This window comes from Pelodiscus sinensis, chromosome 23 (genome assembly GCF_052426305.1).
Source record: "Pelodiscus sinensis isolate ZL-2025 chromosome 23, ASM5242630v1, whole genome shotgun sequence".
Taxonomy (NCBI): Eukaryota; Metazoa; Chordata; order Testudines; family Trionychidae; genus Pelodiscus; species Pelodiscus sinensis.
This window is the reverse complement of record NC_143074.1, coordinates 12,257,557-12,276,397: the sequence shown is the minus strand read 5'-3', so window position 1 is coordinate 12,276,397 and position 18,841 is coordinate 12,257,557. Positions and strand designations below refer to the sequence as shown.

The 18,841-nt window shown below is 46.6% G+C and overlaps 1 protein-coding gene across 2 annotated transcripts in view; it reads right to left on the bottom strand.

The window, feature by feature from the left end:
• The window catches only part of PHYHD1 (phytanoyl-CoA dioxygenase domain containing 1), a 25,362-nt gene extending 6,521 nt beyond the window's left edge, over window positions 1-18,841 (bottom strand). The window contains exons 1-8 of one of the 2 annotated variants that reach the window (XM_025182608.3): window positions 18,569-18,841; window positions 11,503-11,661; window positions 8,605-8,680; window positions 8,368-8,415; window positions 3,679-3,734; window positions 3,444-3,506; window positions 3,320-3,341; window positions 2,128-2,256 (exon numbers count right to left, since the gene is read on the bottom strand). In XM_025182608.3, coding sequence (XP_025038393.3) covers window positions 2,128-2,256; window positions 3,320-3,341; window positions 3,444-3,506; window positions 3,679-3,734; window positions 8,368-8,415; window positions 8,605-8,680; window positions 11,503-11,661; window positions 18,569-18,601 — 586 coding nt within the window. In that variant the 5' untranslated portion in view covers window positions 18,602-18,841. The remainder of the gene's footprint in view (window positions 1-2,127; window positions 2,257-3,319; window positions 3,342-3,443; window positions 3,507-3,678; window positions 3,735-8,367; window positions 8,416-8,604; window positions 8,681-11,502; window positions 11,662-18,568) is intronic. The other variant, XM_014571511.4, reaches the window with a different exon arrangement.

The following is an 18,841-nucleotide window of genomic DNA, read 5'->3' as shown; positions in this document are numbered from 1 at the left end:
TAGGAAGTCAGTGTTCTTGCGGAAATTCAAGCGGCCAGTGTAGACAGCTGGCAAGTTTTTCCGCAAAAGCACTTGCTTTTGCGGAAAAACTTGCCAGTCTAGACACAGCATATATATATAAAAAAAATCTCTAAGGTGTCACAGAACTACTTGTAGATAAAAAAGTATCATGAGCTTTTGCCCACGAAAGTTTGATACTATATATATTTTTGTTACTCTCTAAGGTGCCACAGGACTATTTGTTGTTTTTAAAGTTACAGACTAACACAGCTACCCCCTGACACCTTTTTAATATATATTTTGGTACAGAACATTCTGGGAGAGCATATTCAGTTAGCAGACCCTATAAAATGTGTAATATCAACAAAATACTATTAGCTACCAACACTTTTTGATTAGCTTCTGCAATCATAGTCTCTACACTGTGCACTGACTGGAAAACTTAAACCCCTCATTACATTATATATACCCTCCATTTCATTAATGATAATTCTTTCCTTGCTCATTTTCTCTTTACATTGGGAAAGGCTTACAGTTTGGTTTATCTTGTGATGTAAAAATGACATTGCTGTCTTTTGTCTGCTTTCCCATCTTTGTCCTGACACCTTGACAACGTGCTATCCCTATCTGCAAGAACGTGCAATTCTTTCTGAGCAGAGTCCTCCATTTCGGTGAAATGCATCTTTGGCACCATTTTCCTTTCCATAACATTGTAGAAGTTTAACTGCAATTACAGAACCTTATGTTGAGCTTAGGCACAAATTGTATTTACAATAAAGTGCAAAGCTGTATGATTTCACAGGGAAGACTATTGCTTGCATGCTTAAGAGAGACCTGAAGATATTCCTACTGGATCATTAAAGTTTGAGATGAAATGATAAACAGTGCTCTTGGAGCTAATTAGTTCACATGCTAGATGTATATAAAATATACTGAGTGTAAAACATGAACCACTAGCTAGAAGCTTGTGGGAGCTTCTGTCTGTTGACAGAGAGAAGATATGCAGAGATTATTTTTATTCGGGCTGATCTATGTGTGGCCATAGACGACTGATTGCTCTCTGATCTTTTGGATTCTATCCAATTCATTCTTGTTTTGCATGATTGCTGAACATTTGAGACCGGTGTTGTGTGGCTAAGTGGAAGGTTTTTATTCTTCCTTACACAAAACGAGGTGGGGTAACAGTATTCTTAAGTCTTGATCCATGACAACAGAAAAGGTGAATGGTATCTGTGTTAAGCTAGAGGGTGATGGGTGTGTCTAAAATAATATAAAGTCTCAGAGGGGTAGCCGTGTTAGTCTGTAACTTTAAAAATAACGAGTAATCCTATGACACCTCAGAGACTAACAAAAATATATAGATAGTATCATGAGCTTTCGTGGGCAAAACCCACTTATTCAGGTGAGCTGCAGCTCATCTTAAGGGAGTTTTGGAATATAGCAAGGGTCTGTATCATGCAAAAAGACACTCTTTGGAAGGATCCCAGAGTAGTTGTGAAGAGCTGAAATCTTGTTGAATAAGGAAGGGTCAGATACTCGCTGAAGGAAGTTACTTAGTAATACTAAATTGAAAGGATTTCAGGAACACTGGCAGTGGATCCTAATTTTACAAATCTGGATTTAATAAATATTTAATAAGATTCTGGGCACCACTGTCTCCATGCTTTACTCAGATTGCATGGGTATAGTACAGCATTACATTTGGGCATTTGGTGTCAAAAACAATGTCAAGTTTTAATTTCCATGAATATTTTTGGATTAAAAATCACAGATCCTTAAACTAGTGACCAGCAGCAAAGGAAGTGAGTCAGTGAGCCACTCAGCCTGCTAAAAGAGGGGATATGAATTTTGCCCTTAAAAGCATAAAAGGAATGATCTTTAAAAACAACAAATAGTCCTGCAGCTCGTTAGAGACTAACAAAACATGTAGATGGCATCATGAGCTTTCGTGGGCACAACCCACTTCTCCAGATTGCTTTAAACAATGGTTCCCTCAAGCATGATGATGTCTATACTTGCTGGATGTGGCCATGTAACCACTGTACATTGCAGAAGTTGCAGTAAAACCTGTGCAATTTTCCACCCATAACCAGGAGATGAGGGTGTATGGCAGAATATGAATCTTACTAGTGTGAGAGCCAGGTATGAACCACAGACAGCTGTTTTCCCGTGTGGTGTCCTCCAGCGCTATCCAGAGGCCCAGAATCCTGCCCAGAGGCTCTGTATACAGAAATGTGGCATCCTGGTGTGGTAACACTGAAACCAACAGACATTTGGTTACCTTTTAAAGACTGTTGAATTAAGAGTAAAGGAAGATCTCTGGGGCTTTCTGGCCATATGAATCCTGCTAGAAGTGACAACAGTGAATACGCATGCTCCTGACTGCACTGACTTCCATTTCAGCCAAGTCACAGGGATGCAGATGGTCACTGGCTGCATGCATGCTATCACCACCAGCCTCCACTAACAGACTCCAACATCAGAACCCCCCGCCAGCACGAGTCGCCCTGGGGATGGATCTGGATCAGGCACTAGGAAGACAGGATAAGGGACGTCCTCAAGGTAGGAAGGTGGGATGGGGCCTAGGGGATAGGGCATCTGCCTGAGGAGCACCGGGTGGTGTGCTGGAATCCCAGGCCACCCCATGCCAGCACCGGTCACCCCGGGATGGATCTGAATCAGGCACCAGGAAGGCAGTATGAGGGACATCCCAATGGTAGGGAGGTGGGGTGGGCTCAGGAGTGGCCTAGAGGATAGGATGGGTGACTATATCTATCATTTGTGGGTGGGAGATTGTGAGACTAATTCTATCCCCTTCCCAACAGGTTCTCAGCTCATGTCCTATTTATTTTAGGGGGAGTACAGCAAGGATAACTTCTTCCAAGTTAAGGGTTATATGGAAATTACTTTTGGTTTACAGTAATTTCTAAAGACAAGGAAATGTGCTATATATTTAGGAAATTCCCCCAATCATTTGACCTTTCCTGTCTCCCTGACATTTTACTTCTTTGGGAATCTCAAGTGTGTTGCAAGAGTTGGCCACCATTGCAATCATAACACATGGGGCTGGGTAACCATTCAAAGTTGTGTGCTTTGCCTGCCCACAGAGAAATAGAAAGATATCCTGGGCGGAATTTTCATACCCACTACCAGTAATATCTAATGGGAACTGGGCATCCAAACCTTTATGCAGCTTTGAAAAATCTCACTGAGTGACCAGTTTGTGCAACCTCTCCTGCTACTTGAATCTCCTTCCTCCAAACCTCGGTAATGGATACATAATATCTACAGCCTCGTACAGTTGCAGTATGAATTTTACCTTCACCACCAATGTCAGGTTGCTGGAAGAAGAAAAATAGAAGGAAGAGGAGAATTTTAAAATTGAAAATATGAAAATGGCTTCTTTCTTGAGTAAATGATTGGGGAGATTGCAGCTACTGTACCTTAAAGATATACATGCTCTGGACAACCACTGGTTTCTCAAGGCCAAGTTTTCTTCCCAACTCCTGTGGAAGATATGACACAGACTTCTATTTCAAAACCATATGCTCAGAAGGAAGAGCCCATTCCCCATAAAAAGATTTATAAAAATTCTCAGTGTGCATTCACTAAATAATGAGCAGAAAACTGAACAGTCACATAGTTGAGTTCTTTCAAGTGACTCAAGCAGCAGCTCACCTGCACTTTGGAAGAGTGAGTGATTTGCTTGAAGATGGGATCATAAGCATGCAAAGCTGAGGGGAAAAAGTTGTCAGTGAAAATTCAAGAACTCATCTAGAAGGCACACATCCATGAGTGGGAGGAGGAATGAAGGACATGCAACCTCTGCTGTGGAAGACTGGAGGACTCTGAGGAAACAATGATGGATATTACATTCTGAAGGGGAAGACTCTCAGGAACTTGCATGTAGAATAGTGATAGAAATGTAGCCCTCTCAGGAACTGGTTGTGTGCACACAGTACCAGTCATCATGACTGCCCTGTTCCTTTTGTTAAAATGTCTTGGCGAGACAAATTCCTTTTGCTTCAAGCTTTTTGTATGGATTGTAAATTAGACATAATGTTTCCTCTGATGGAGCTAACACATAAGTGCTGTTGACATTTGCAAATCGTATAATGAATTTCTTTAGAGTAGACAAAGATATAATCAATCTCCTTTACACCAAATTGTGCCTATATGAAAACAACGATCTATGCTTGGAAGAGATTTCTGGTGTTTGTTCTGAAGGACAACCAAATAGACTATTCAGAGCTCCAAACACTAAGGGCTCGTCTACACTGGCCCCTTTTCCGAAAGGGGCATGTTAATTTCACAGGTCGTAATAGGGAAATCCGCGGGGGATTTAAATATCCCCCGCGGTATTTAAATAAAAATGTCCGCCGCTTTTTTCCGGCTTTTAGAAAAGCCGGAAAAGAGTGTCTACACTGGCCCCGATCCTCCGGAAAAAAAGCCCTACTTTGAAGTAGGAATAAGATCCTCCGGAAAAGGGCTTTTTTTCCGGAGGATCGGGGCCAGTGTAGACGCTCTTTTCCGGCTTTTCTAAAAGCCGGAAAAAAGCGGCGGACATTTTTATTTAAATGCCGCGGGGGATATTTAAATCCCCCGCGGATTTCCCTATTACGACCTGTGAAATTAACATGCCCCTTTCGGAAAAGGGGCCAGTGTAGATGTAGCCTGTGAGCTTAGATATTCAGATGGGAAGCATTTATACACAATGCTAAGATGGATAAATACTATGAAGGAATTCCACAATTTGTTGCTTCTGTTGGCTGAAGTCAGTGCACGCACCAGGCTCCATTCCACCCACAAGTTCCTTGTGTGATGCTCTCCTGTCCTTTTCTATGTCAGGCCCTCCCAGCAAAAGCCCTCCAATCTCCCTCCAACCAAGGGTACCTGTGTGGTCCCCATTTTCCCCCTCCCATACCAGGGTCCTCTATTCTCTCTCATGCTATGTTGTTTTCAACATATTTCCATATTTTCTACATGTTTCCACTTCCATTATGCCAGTGGTGCTTTGTGCCCCAATTCTTATCTTCCCTTTCATACCACAGTCCCCCAGTCTTCCTCACCAGGGGTTATATGTCTCCTACCACCCATAGATGTGTGCCATCTATATCTCCTTCCTCCCAATTTTCCTTCCAGCAGGGGTTCTGTGAGACCCCATACCAAGATCCCCATTATCCCTTACATACTAGGTGCTGTCCTCTTGCTCCCTTTTCCCTCCACATGCCATTATTATCTATTTGTGAGAGAAGTCTGTTAGATCAGCCTATTAAACTATAGGGAAGATGTGTGCAGTTGTAACCACCTGCAGACAGATCTGACCCTGGAACCTCTGCAGCTTAGTATGGGAGCCTCTACAGCTTGAGCTATAAAGCCAGCTGGTTGTCAGCTTAGGCTGTAGAGCTCACTCATTCTTATCACTCACTGTAAGAGGTTAAAGTGCCACTTAATGGGACAGTGAACCACACCCACTAGGACTATGTCTACACTACATGCTTCTTGTGCAAGAAGCCTTTTGCGCAAGAGTTTTTGCACACTACAATATGCTTTTTTGCAAGAGTGCATTCACACTGGATGGACGCTCTCTTGCAAAACCACACCCACTAGAGCTACATCTACACTACATGCTTTTTGTGCAAGAGGCCTTTTGTGCAAGAGTTTTTGCAATGTGCTTTTGCGCAAGAGAGCGTCCACACTGCATGGACGCTCTTGCACAAGAAAGCTCTGATGGCCATCAGAGCACCTGTGCTTTTTCCCATAGGGGTTTCTGGTGCAAGAAACCCCTCTGGAGCATCCACATTTGCCTTTTTGCACAAGAACTCCTGCGCAAAAGGGAGTTATGCCTCGTAAAAGGAGGTTTACCTACGACGGAAAAAGCCCTCTGTTCTGCCATTTTACTCTTGATCTCCTTGTGCAAAAGTGCATTTGAGGCGTGGATGCTCCACAGATTTTTGTGCAAAAACCTTGCAGTGTAGATGTAACCTAGGTGTGTGGGTTACATACTTCCCCTAGCGAGGAATCACATCCGACAAGCCCCTGCTTGTAATCTCCACCAGGGAGATTTGAACCTGGGCCCTCAGCATAGGAACCTCTACAGCTTGAGCTATAAAGCCAGCTGGCTCTCAGCTTAGGCTGTAGAGCTCATTTGTTCTTACTACTTGCTGTAAGTGGTCTAAGTGCCACTACATGGGACAGTGACCCACACTGACTAGGTGTGTGGGTTACACAGTGACAGGTGAAACAGAGTTATTGCTATGGTGGAATACATAAGTGCATGCCAATAATCTATTGATTGATCTATAGACAATGCCAGAAGTTGTAACTGCTAAAAAGATGGCAGGGCCCCCCTCTGTGTACGCATTTCCCCCTGGCAGTTTTCTGGTGATGGAAGCCTAGAGCGTTCCTGGAAAAGGAACTGATCAGTTACATACAAAAGTTGTCACATTACAGACAGAAATACCATCAAGTTGAGCATTGGGCCTCACAAGCTTGGTCAAATAGCTCAACATGTCCCTCAGAGTATTACAGTTCTTAGAATGTGAATACAGCTTGTTGAAAAAATGCAAAGATGAAAAATGGGGCATCAATGATTTCTCACGTTAATTAAGAAGTAGGAGCACAAAGTCAGTGAGCTGTGAATGACTTAGCTTGCCCTAGAGATTTTAACCTGGAAGCAAATTAAATGCAGACTCACTTCTAAAGATAATAGAATGTTCTGTTCTGCTAGCTTATTCATCCCAACAAGGACTGCTATAGAGCAATGAGGTGGCTAGAAAGAAAATAAGTGACTAAATTGCAGAGTAGGGCTAAATGAGTCCTTCTCTTGGAACTGCAAATAAGCCTGAGTGAGGAGGATACAATATCTGTTTTCCGTTTCCTCTTTAAGGAGCATTTGCAGCACAGTAGAGGACAAAGAGTGGGTGGGAAGAGTTGTTTTCTTAAGGACATTGTTTTCCCTACAGAGACTGCAGGAATCTGAGATCAGATACTGGATTTCCAAGCTTTAATGGAGAAAGATCTGGGCAGGGTTCCTGGGTTTGTGAGGTAGAACACTGAACCCTGCTATGTTTTCTCTGGGTATTGTTTGAGAACAAAAAGGATTCAGCTAGTTCTTTAGAAACTGGAATAGAGGAAATAGAACAAAGTGGAAACCTGTAAAACTGAGAAGCTGCTGACAATGTCACAGCAAAGAATCAGAGCTTACGTGCCAGCCGTGTTCTCAGAAAACAGAAGGTACAGTCTATCCAGAGGAACTTAAAAACCTAGACTGGACACAGACGGTACAGCTCAAACAATCTACTGCATAAGAAGTACACAGGTTTGAACTTCAGCCAATAGAGGTCAATTCTTTTTTAAAATTAGAATGGAAAAGCCTAGTGGAAAAAGTGTTTTTGAAAAGGGATTTAAAGGGCAACGAGAAGCATTTTGGCAAAGGAAAAAGGTTTCCTGGCCTGAGGTAACACAGAAGCACAAAGATGAGTGGAGAAGAATGCAATGCAGGCACAGAGAGCAGCAAACTGATATGTGGGCACTGGTGGGGGGAAGCTGTGCCAAGGCTTAGAGTTAAATCTGAGGAGTTGGAACCTCATGTTGGTGAGAACAGGAGACATCACAAAGCTGCAAAGAAGATGTGGCCACAGTAGGAGGATCTTTGCAACAACGTGTTCAGTGGGTGGGGCACTGCAAAAGCAATAGAATGGAGAGGAAGAGTAGGTGGTAGACAAGGCCAGACAATTTGAATCCACATCTTGTTTTAGTGGTAACAATATTGTGGGCACAGTCTGGCTGTGTCTACACTGGCATGAATTTCCGGAAATGCTTAAAACGGAATACTATTCCGTTTTCAATTTTTCCGGAAAAGGAGCATCTACATTGGCAGGCTGCTTTTCCGGAAAAACCCTTTTTCCGGAAAAGCGTCTGTGGCCAATGTAGACGCGCTTTTCCGGAAAAGAGCCCCGATCGCCATTTTCGCGATCGGGGCTTTTTTCCGGAAAAAACTACTGGGCTGTCTACACTGGCCCTTTTCCGGAACAGTGTTCCAGAATAAGGACTTATGCCCAAGCGGGAGCAGAATAGTTTTTCTGGAATAGCGGCTGATTTTGTACAGTAGAGCATCGTTGCTTTTCCGGAAATTGAAGGGCCAGTGTAGACAGCTCGCAGCTTATTCCGGAAAAGCGGCTGATTTTCCGGAATAAGTGGCCCAGTGTAGACACAGCCTCTATGTTTGGCTAGAACATTAACTCAGGAGAAGAGTTTTTTTGCAGAGAGCCACCACTATTGATAATAGCCAAGTCAAAAGGAAAGTTTCATTCTGGAAAATACACCCCGGTTTTTCACTCCAAAAGCCCTGAAGCTCATACATACCGTGGCCGATCTTATTTATAGATTTCTCCTTTGGCACAAGAAAGTCACCTAAAAATAAAACACTGAATTAGAGAGGATGCATCAAATCAAAAAGTAAACAATAGAGAATTCCCTTCTCCCCCAAACAGTTATTCAGCCACCTTGTCCCTTGAAGAAAGCTTCTGGCTTGCTAGCAGATTGCTTACATTTCTTCCCATGCACCCCGCCCTACTGTAGCAAATGGTAGGTAGATTTTACCTTTCTCATCAAAAACTCCTTTTTCAAAGAAGAATCTGATTTTGTCTCCACTGGTTAGAAAATAATCTGCACTGCCCTGTTGGAGACAAGAGAGACCCAACAATGGTAATATATACTAGCAGATATATTAAGTGAACACTTCCAGCAAGAAGCTAGCACTTAGCTGCATCTTCTCCCTGTCAAGAGAGCAGGAAGAATAAGAATAAAAACATCAGTAGTTCACATGGAAACTTTTCAGTGTGCTAAACTTCTTGGGCTCCAGCTTACCCTTTGTAGGCACCCAGTAGAGGGTGAACAGAGGTACCTTGGTTTGGTTAGTGAGAAGGGTTGACCTGATAGCCTTGGAGATCAAGATAGTCTATCCGTGGAACAAATATATTATAGGTTGTAACAATAGACAAAGGTTCTCACACATTCAGCCCTTTTCCACAGCGATGACTCTTCTTCAGTCTCTGTGACCCATTTCTCTCTTGGTCTCTGCTGAGATCACCTACAACATGTTGCCCAAGGCAGTGGAAAAGGAATTCAATTCCCTGCCCTGAGCCCTACCACAAGGGGGGTTGCAATATGACATTGCCTGTAAGAAATGTAAGGAGCTTCAGGAGGTAGCCAAGTTAGTCTGTTACAGAAAAAAACAGCAGGCAAATGGTCTAGTAGCACTTTATAGACTAACAAAACATGTAGATTAGTAATAGAGATATAGCCATGTTAGTCTAGTCTAGCTGAAACAAAAAACAGGACTATGTAGCACTTTAAAGACTAACAAGATGATTTATTAGGTGATGAGCTTTCGTGGGCCAGACCCACTTCCTCAGATCAAATTGTGGAAGAAAATAGGCATGACCATATATACCAAAGGGATACAATAAAAAAAAGTGAACACATATAAAAAGGACAAATCAAATTTCAGAACAGAGGGGAGATGGGGCGGGGAGGTAAATGTCTGTGAGCTAATGATATTAGAGGTGATAATTGGGTAAGCTATCTTTGTAATGGGTAAGATAATTAGCGTCTTTGTTAAGACCCCAGCGTAAAGTGTCAATTTTAAGCATGAATGACAGTTCAGAGGTTTCTCTTTCAAGTCTGGTGTTAAAATACTTTTGAAGCAGGATGCAGGTAATCAAGTCGTTGAGACACAGACTTTGATCTTTATTTACTCAGATTTATCACCCTTTCTCCTGATACTTTATGCATAGAGGTAGGGGGATGGGCAACAGAACTTCTTTCTTCTCCCTGCCCCCTTTCCTTCTCCTATTTATTTTGAGTTTCCTTATCCCCTAATCATAACTCCGGTCATCTGAAGAAGTGGGCTGTGTCCACAAAAGCTCATGATCCCATCTACATGTTTTGTTAGTCTGTAAAGTGCTACCAGACCATTTGCTTGCTGTTTTTTTCTGTAAGAAATTTAAGTTACTTTCATCTCCCTAGGGACTACATCTACACTACGAGTTTTCTTGGCAAAAAGTATGCTAACGAGGGACTAATTTGCATGAGTCAATCTCATTTGCATATTTTTTGCTGATCCATTTTTTTCACTGGGGATTTTGTGCAAAAACAAGCAGCGTGGACCTTTTCTTTTTGCTCAAAAACCTTTTTCCACAACATCAGTAAAACTCCTTTTTTGGGGCATAAGGATCTTGCAGAAAAAGGAGTTTTTGCACAAAAAGAAAACATCCACACCCCTTGTTTTTGCACAAAAACACCAGCGAAAAAAACGGATCAGCAGAAAATATGCAAATGAGACTGTGACTCATGCAAATTAGTCCTTCGTCTCCCCTTACCCATTACAAAGATAGCTTCCCCAATTATCACCTCTAATACCATTAGCTCAGACATCTACCTTTCCCCACCTCTAATATCATTAACTCACAGACACTTACCTTCCTCCCCCTCCCCCCCCCCACATCCCCCTTCTGTTCTGAAATGTGATTTGTCATTTTCATATGTGTTCATTTTTTTAATTGTATCCTTTGGTATATATGGTTGTGACTATTTTCTTCCACTATTTGATCTGAGGAAGTGGGTCTGGCCCACGAAAGCTCATCACCGAATAAACCATCTTGTTAGTCTTTAAAGTGCTACATAGTCCTGCATTTTGCTTCAGCTACACCAGACTAACACGGCTACATTTCTATTACTAGCATAGTTAGGGATGTGAAAGGTTAACCGGTAAGCATCACCCTTAACAGTGTTAGTGACAGGCCTGGGCACATCGCAGGCAGAGGCTGCTTTCATCGCCCAGAGCAGCCCCTGTCTGCGGTGAGCCTGAGCATGTCACAGGCAGGGGCTGCTGCACCTACAGTAGAGCAGCTCTTGCTGGCTGCTCTGGCCCCCCGCCCACTACCCCTTTAATCAGTTAACCAGTTAAACATCACATTTAACCAGTTAAGCAATTAAATGGGATTGCCCCTCCTAGCCTCCATCTCAGGGATGGACAATAATTTTCACAGGGAGGCCACTTAATGAAGTTTGGTAGGTAGACACGGGCCGGTTCCACCGCTGGAAGGGTCTAGGGTGAAAGGCACAGGGCTGGGGACTAGCTTCCCCCAAGCTTGGTCTGTGACAGGAGGCTTTGAATTAAAAACATAGCAAAGGGCTCGCTGCTCCCTGCTGTTACCATGTTGCCTGGCAGGCACCCATGTTACTACCGGTATTTAAAGGGTTCACAGCTCCAGCCCCTGCCAGAGTAGTGCCACAGCCAAGAGTCATTTAAAAAAGGATCCTGCTGCCTTAGCCACTGTCTGGAAATTTGACGGCATGGGCAGCAGGATATAAATATAAAGCAGCCAGATGCAGTCTGCAGGTCAAAGTATTAGGCAGATCAAAGTATTAGGCAAGCCAGACCCTGGGCCACAACTCGCCCATCCCTGATCTATCTGAATTATCTATAATCTGTACCTGTTCATGGAGCTGTTCCTCTTCTTTGGTGCAGAATACTGTACGGCAATGGGGTGGCACATCCATCTCAGAGACAATCTTGTGGATTTGCTCCCTCATGGCATCACATTCCTCTGTGGTGCAAAACTCTTCCAAAACAAGGAAACCGTCTTTACGGAACTACAAGAGAGCACCAGAATTCAGATGGGGACAGGAGTGGCTGGCAGGCTTCAGAAACAGCAGCTCTCTTCTGGCTGTCAGTCTTCTGTTCTATGGGATGCACCTTTTCTTAGGCTCTGCAGCCAGATGCTAAATCAGACTTACCCCCCTCGGAGAGCCCCTCCCCTAGTGGAGATGGAGAGGAGCAGCAGACTCCAACTTCTTAACCAGTAACTAGAGATCACTTTTTCAATGTAAGTGCTATGTAACATCTACCTCAAACACAAATACCCTTGCCCGGCCTCCTTCCCTGCCTTCTCTGAGGCCCTTCCCCTGCTGTAGCCAGACATGAACCCCATCTTGCTTCTCCCCCGCCCTGAGAGCAAGAGAAAGTCAGCCTTTGATGCCCTGGGAACGCAGGTGTGCTGCCTGTCCCTGACTCTACCATAAACAGAAACTAGACAGCACATGGGCCAGCTGACGACTGGGGGCCTCCCGTCGCCCTGATGGCTAGTACCAGTAATTGACACGCCCGCACTGTCCCAGGAGAGGAATCTTCGCCCATCACATACTAGAAGTGCCCATTGTCTGCATTTTCCCAGGTGTGAATTATGCTTTGCACCCTTCATGGGAAACTTGGTGTTCAAAGCCATTTTTCCTAATTGGCCACTTGAGACCAGGAAGAAGCCTACGTGACCCAAGGGGTATAAAGAGGGGTTTAGTAGCCCAGCCCATTTGAGCTCCAATCACCTACACCTGCTGGCAGGTACTGATTGTCTCCCAAGGTCCGTGGGACGCCCAAACTTGCCCTACTTCTTCCTGAGGGATTGAGAGAAAGACGCTGGCCACGCCAAGTCTGGAACGCAGGGGTGAGAATTATACCTGCTAGGTGTTTCTTTATGTGTACACTTTAATTGTTACTATGTTATAAGTTTAGTTACTCTATTATAGTTTTTTAAAGTCAAACTGTTTCATTTGTATTGTAAAACTGCCTTTGGTAATGTGATTTAGCTATAAACTGCGGAACCCAATTAACTTGTCAATCAAACCGCAGGGAGTCTTTGTATCTACCTGTAAACTGCAATAAACACTAACTTCTATTAGAACCGCCGTTCCCTTCTATGTAAACTTTGGTATCTTGTTAAGTTGTCAATCATACTTAAGAAAACTTTCTCCTTAATTGAAGCACTCCAAGTGGCCATTTTGTTTCATTGGAGACCTGTGGTCAGCAATTATCCAATCAGACCACAGAAAAATCATTAGCTCGTCAATCAAAAGTGCAGCAGCCATTTTGCTTCATTCATAAATTGGGCAGCCATTTTTTAAGCCCCGAGAAATCATTTTCCTGTCAATCAAATCGCCGCGGTTTGCTTTCGGACCTCTGCCTAAATTATAGTAAAAATAAGCTGGTGCCCTCATTCATTTTATATATTCAACTCAATTTTCTTTCCTTTTCTTTCTTTCTCCTACAAATAAGTAAGTGCGTGTCAAGTTTCTGACTTGAACCTATGCTGCTGTACCCGAACCGAACACAAACAAAAAGAACTCCAGCCAGTCATAAGGGACAGATATAGGGAGAACTGGGCATTTGGATCATGTTGCCTCCAGGGGACAGATCTGTGGGGCATCTCTCAGCCTTCCCTAGGCTGCCCGCTGCAACGGGACCTTGTATCCTAGCAGTTAAAGTCTGAGGTGTAATAAGCTCCCCCTGTAAACTTTGGGGCATCTGTTAGCCTGTTGGCTGCCCGCCACAAAAGGACCCTGGTCCTAGCAGTCAAAGACATGGATGTAAAACTTCGCAGCGGGCAACCTGGAGAAGGTTGACGGGCGCCCCAAGAAGGGACCCCGGTCCTAGCAGTTGAAGTCTCGGGTGTATAACACACACACCACTCACTGCCCTGACCACCGGCTGACACCCTGCTCCACCCCTTCTCCAAGGCCTCATCCTGCTCACTCCCTGAATCTCATTCACTTTCACCAGGCTGGGGTAGGGGATTAGGGTGCAAGCTCTGGTCTTGGGCCAAGGGATTCAGCATGTGGGAGGGGACACCCTGAAACTAGGGAGGTGGGTTGGGTTCTGGAGTGGCCTAGGGACTAGGGCATTTTTCTGAGGAGTATAGGGTTGGGGGCTCAAGTCCCTCCCCTGCCCACCATGGGAGCAGCTAGACAGCCAACACAGGCTGCCCTAGGGATGGAGCTGGTTCCTATATTAAGAAGGCAGGATAAGGGATGCCCAGGAGGTGGGGTGGGTTCTGGAGTGCAATAGGACATTTACCTGGGGAGTGCAGGGTTGGGGGCTTGAGCTCTGCCCACCCTGGAAGCAGTTGGGCAGCCAACACCAGCTGCCCCAAGGATGGAGCTGGCGCCTGCATTTGGAAAGTAGGATAAGGGACTGGCTGAGGGAGGGGAGGATAGGTCGGTGGGTTTGAGTCCCATCAACAGCTCAAGTCCTGCCCACCCTGGGAGTGGCCAGACAACTCCCCCAGAGGTGGAGCAGTAGAGGTAAGGCAGTAAGGCAGGCCTATTCCTCCCCTGGCCCTGCACCACTCCTGAAAGCTTGCTGGCATATACAGCAGCGCAGCTTCCACAGTTCTCCGTTACTGATCAAAGGGAACTGCAGGACTGGTCTGCAGGCAAGGACAGCATGTGGAGACCCCCCTCTACCTGGACCTTCTCAGGGGCTGCAGGGACATGCCAGCCACGTCCAGGAGCACAACTGCCATAAGCAGGACTCGACAAATTCTGGAAAACCCTATTCGCCAGACAAAAAGGGGACTCGCCACTAATAAGAACAGTAATTACTAAGAAGTTATTAATAAATATCACCCAAGTTATTAATAAATATCTTATAAAAATGTCTACCTTTTCCCTCTGCTGCCATGACTCCTCCCCTTGCTCCATCAGCTCCCCTGGTGCCTGCTGCCCCCCAACCCCTCACCCTCCCGTGCTGTCCTGACTCCTGCCCTTCTCACTGCCCTCAGCCTTCCTGAGACCTGCCCCCCTCCACCAGCCCTTCTCTCCCCCCTGTGCCCACTCCTCCAGTAGCCCCACTCTGCTCATGTGAGCTACCCCTCCTCATCCCCTCTCCTAACACCTCCCTCTACACACCTGCCCTGCCTCTCTCCTCTGGTGCTGGTCCCTCCCCTGCAGGTGTCTGCCCTTCTGCTTCACTCCCAGAATCTCCTGGCACCTGCACCCTCCTGGTTTCTCCCCCTTCGCTCACTGCCCCTGCCCCTTTTGCCCTCTTTTTCCCTGATACCCACCTCCTCACTGCCCTCTGCCCCCATTTCCCTCATGCCCCTGTGCCCTCACACATGCCTTGCTCCATCCCCACCTTCCTCATGCCCACCCTTTCTTTCAAGCCTTCTCCCAGCACCTCCCCCTCTAGCCCCTAGTGCCCTTACTCTCTCCTCTCCCAGCATCACCCTGTTTCCCCCTCCCACTGAAACCTCCCCTTCTGCCCTTTTCCTCATTGTCTGCACTTGGCCCCCTGAGATTTGTCTCTCCTGCATCCCTGTCTCTTGGTGCCTTCCCCTTTCTTCTTCTTTTTCCCTCCTCCCCTCCGCTCCCCTCAGCACAAGCCCCTTCCCCATAATTTTCCCCTCCCCTCCCCTCAGCCCAGACCAGCCCAGACTAGACCAGCCCCTTCCCCTCCCCCAGGGCCAAGCAAAACATTTCCCCCCCTTTTTTGTTGTCTTTTACACTTTTGCATTTTGCAATGGTTTTTGTTTGTTTGTTTTCATTTTTGTCCCAGCATTTTAGCCCTATAAATAGCAAATGGCATTTTCATTCATTTTTTTCCATAAAGGCAAAGGCGCTTCATGTGAACTCCCCCTTTCACTCACTGCTGGGTCACAGCAGCATTTTCCCTGCCCTGTCCAGCTCCTCCCTATGGACAAGCACCCCTCACTCCCGACCCACAGGGGAAGCAGGGTGCAGGGACAGCACAGAGCCAGAGGGGTGCAGGGAACAGTGGAGGGGGTAGAGGTGGCAAGGGGAACAGGAGGCACAGAGGCAGAGGGACGCAGGGATCGAGGGGGCAGTGTGCGGGATGCGGAGGCGGCACGGGGAATGGGACGCGGGGAACGGGAGGAGCAGAGGGATCAGGGTCTAGGGGCAGTGCAGGGAACGGGCAGCACAGAGCTGGGGAGGGAGAGCAGGGATCAGGGGAGCAGGGTGTGGGGTGCAAGGGCGGCGCAGAGCCAGAGGGAGAGCAGGGGATCCGGGGTGCAGGGGCGGCGTGGGGAATGGGCGGTGGGAGCCAGATGGGGCGCGGGGCGGGCGCAGCGTGCGGGACGGTCGGCCGGGAGCGGTCTCTCGCCGGCGAGGGGCTGGAGCAGTGGCAGGACTGGAGCCGGCGGGGCGGGTCCTGGGTGCGCCGCGTGCCACAGCCAGCTGCCGGGGACACGCAGCCACAGCCGAGCTGCCGTGGCCCTTTAAAGACAGCGGGGCCATGTCACGCCAGCATCCTGGCATCTGCCAGCGTCCCGCCCTCTGGGTCCGCCTCCTCGTGCCGCAGCTGCACGCAGGCAGCCTGGCACTGAGACTCGCCACAGTTCCCCCTCCCCGGCAGCGCTGTGCTCCTCCGCCAGCTGGTGGATTGGATGGGGCCGCGCCGCCCGTAGTGCAGGCTTCGGCCAGCCCATTACAACAGCCCACCGGGCCAGTCCGCCCCCGCACTCACCAGCTGGAAAAATCTACTCGCCACAGGCAAGCAGGCAAGTGCATTTGTCGAGCCCTGGCCATAAGGATAATTACTCCAGACATGACAGGTTGGGCATCTTAGAACTCACTACTCAAAGCATTACATTTAAGCGTAAAAGAGAAATGAAAGTTGTGAAATGCACAGACTAGTCAAAAACGAAAAATAACCCACTTTGCAAGCAGTAAATGTAGTAACGACCCCTCCCCCCCTGTACGTGTTGGGTCAAGAGATGAGAGGGAAGGACAGTGTGGCTATGTCTACACTGGCAGCTTGCCTGCTGTGTACGCTGCACGCGCATTCTTGTGCAAGTACATTTACGGTAGAACATGGTAAAACAGGGCTTCTTCCAGAAGAGTTATTCCTCTCCCCACGAGGTATAAGCCCTCTTGCACAAGAGCTCTTCCACAAGAGGGCAGTGTAGACAGGCAACATGAATTTCTTGTGCAAGAAACCTCTATGGTTAAAATGGCCATCAGAGCTTTCTTGCTCAAGAAAGCGTCCACACTGCCATGGATGTTCTTGCGCAAAAGCACATGCCAGTGTGGACACGCTCTTGTGGAAGACTTTTTGCGCAAGAACTCTTCCGCAAAACAGTTCTTGTGTAAGAAGCTGCCAGTGTAGACGTAGCCACTGTGTTTGTGAGAGTGACAGAGATTTGCATTGCAGAGCTCCCTCCATCCCCTTCTCTCTGTGTGGAGACAGGGTACAGAAGTGAGGGGAGGAGGGATACCCTGACATCAGCACCCCCTCCTTCTCCCTCCCAAACCCTGCACAGCAAGCAGGAGGCTCTCTGGGGGGCAGCTCCAAGGCAAAGGGCATGATAGTGGATGGAAGAATAACTGAAGCAATTGTCAGATCACCTGTCAGAGGCTCCAAGATCTACTGGTAGATCCTGACCTACTGGTTGGTGACCACTGGAATTGAGCAAGGTGCATTTTTCATACACTGTATTTTGTATAGTGGACTGCTTTTAACCTGCATCTCTGTTATTGCCTAACCCTCAAGTCCCACACAAACCAGCCTTTATCATCCCACAAAATTCATTTTAATCATTTTTAATGGATAGTTGTTTTCTTGCTCCTTTAAAAATAAAAATAAATAAAAACGATTACAACTGCTAGGTGCAGCAGGCTCTATGGAACGCCTGATATTTGCATGTGTCACTGACCTATTGGCTTAATCGCCTCCTTTGGGAAAGAGAATGTTATGTAACTGCTACACACAAAAACTTTACCAGAATGAACGAGCTTTTGTTCTGTTTTAGGATTAGAACAAGATTAACGAGAGGTTGGAAAACGTAGTGCTAAACTTAACTGAGAATGTGTGCTGACTTCTCGGGGCGGTGATCAATCCCTTGCAAAATGAAATTCACTAGACCAGGCATGTCCAAAGTCCGGCCCGTGGGCCAATTGCGGCCCGTGTTCCGGTTTAATACGGCCCCCGGGTAATATGGCAATATCTATCTTTTATGGCCCCCAACGAATCCATATGTATTGAGATGAATACATTGTAAAATCTCAGTTAATGTCAGTTGGTCTAAATCAGTTATAAATATATTTGGACACAACATGTATACTTGGTGTTATGTTCCTGTTCATATTTTTTGAACTTAAAAGTTGACAGACAACCTTTATTACCAATAATATGTAATGTACTTTACAATGTTCCTGACATATATTTCAGCTTCCTGGATTTTTTTTTTTTCATCTGGCCTTCAGATATGAAAGGCAGAGTGATTTAACACCTGTTTAGATTTGTCAGCCATATTACGAAATGAAAAGTATGCCGTTTGCAATAAACTTTGCATAAAATAGTTAATTTGCATTTAATTTTAATGGTTCAAAGAATGTCAGGCAAAATGGTCGGCCCTCATGCATGTTCACTTCATCAAATCTGGCCCTCTTTGAAAAAAGTTTGGACACCCCTGCTCTAGACCCTGCCTTCCTGAACTGTTGCCCCTTATATAAAACCCAGCATGCTATTCTCTCACAGGCAGATTTCTACTTCAAGGCTAATAGGTACAAACCCCCATTCCTGAGCCAGGTGTTGTCACAGTGAGGAGCTCAGACCGCACAGAAGATTGTAACAATGTTGCCAAAGCCAATCCGCGCGAGACACCAGTGCTGGCTAAGTGTGATCTGGTCGCTGCTCGGGACTACAGCCCTCTCCGGCGGTACCTACACCGCTCGCGGCAAGCGACGGCTCCTGGCGCTCCTCGCTTACCTGCTGGATCTGCTCTTCCGTTATCCAGGCCATTGTCGAGCCAGTCTCTCAGCGATTGCGTCAGTTCACGGGACTTTTCCCCAGAGCCCCGGGCAGGGAGTTTTCCTCCGCCCCCGCGCGGCTGGGGAGGCGACAGAGCGGGCTGCTCGGATTCCCGCAGCCCACGCGAATAGGCGGGACCCCTGCTGCCGCTGTGCGAGGCCTCTCCGGGCCACGCTGCTTGGGGGCGGGCGGCGGAGGCGAGGCAGGGCAGGGGAGAGGGGGAGGAGGGGG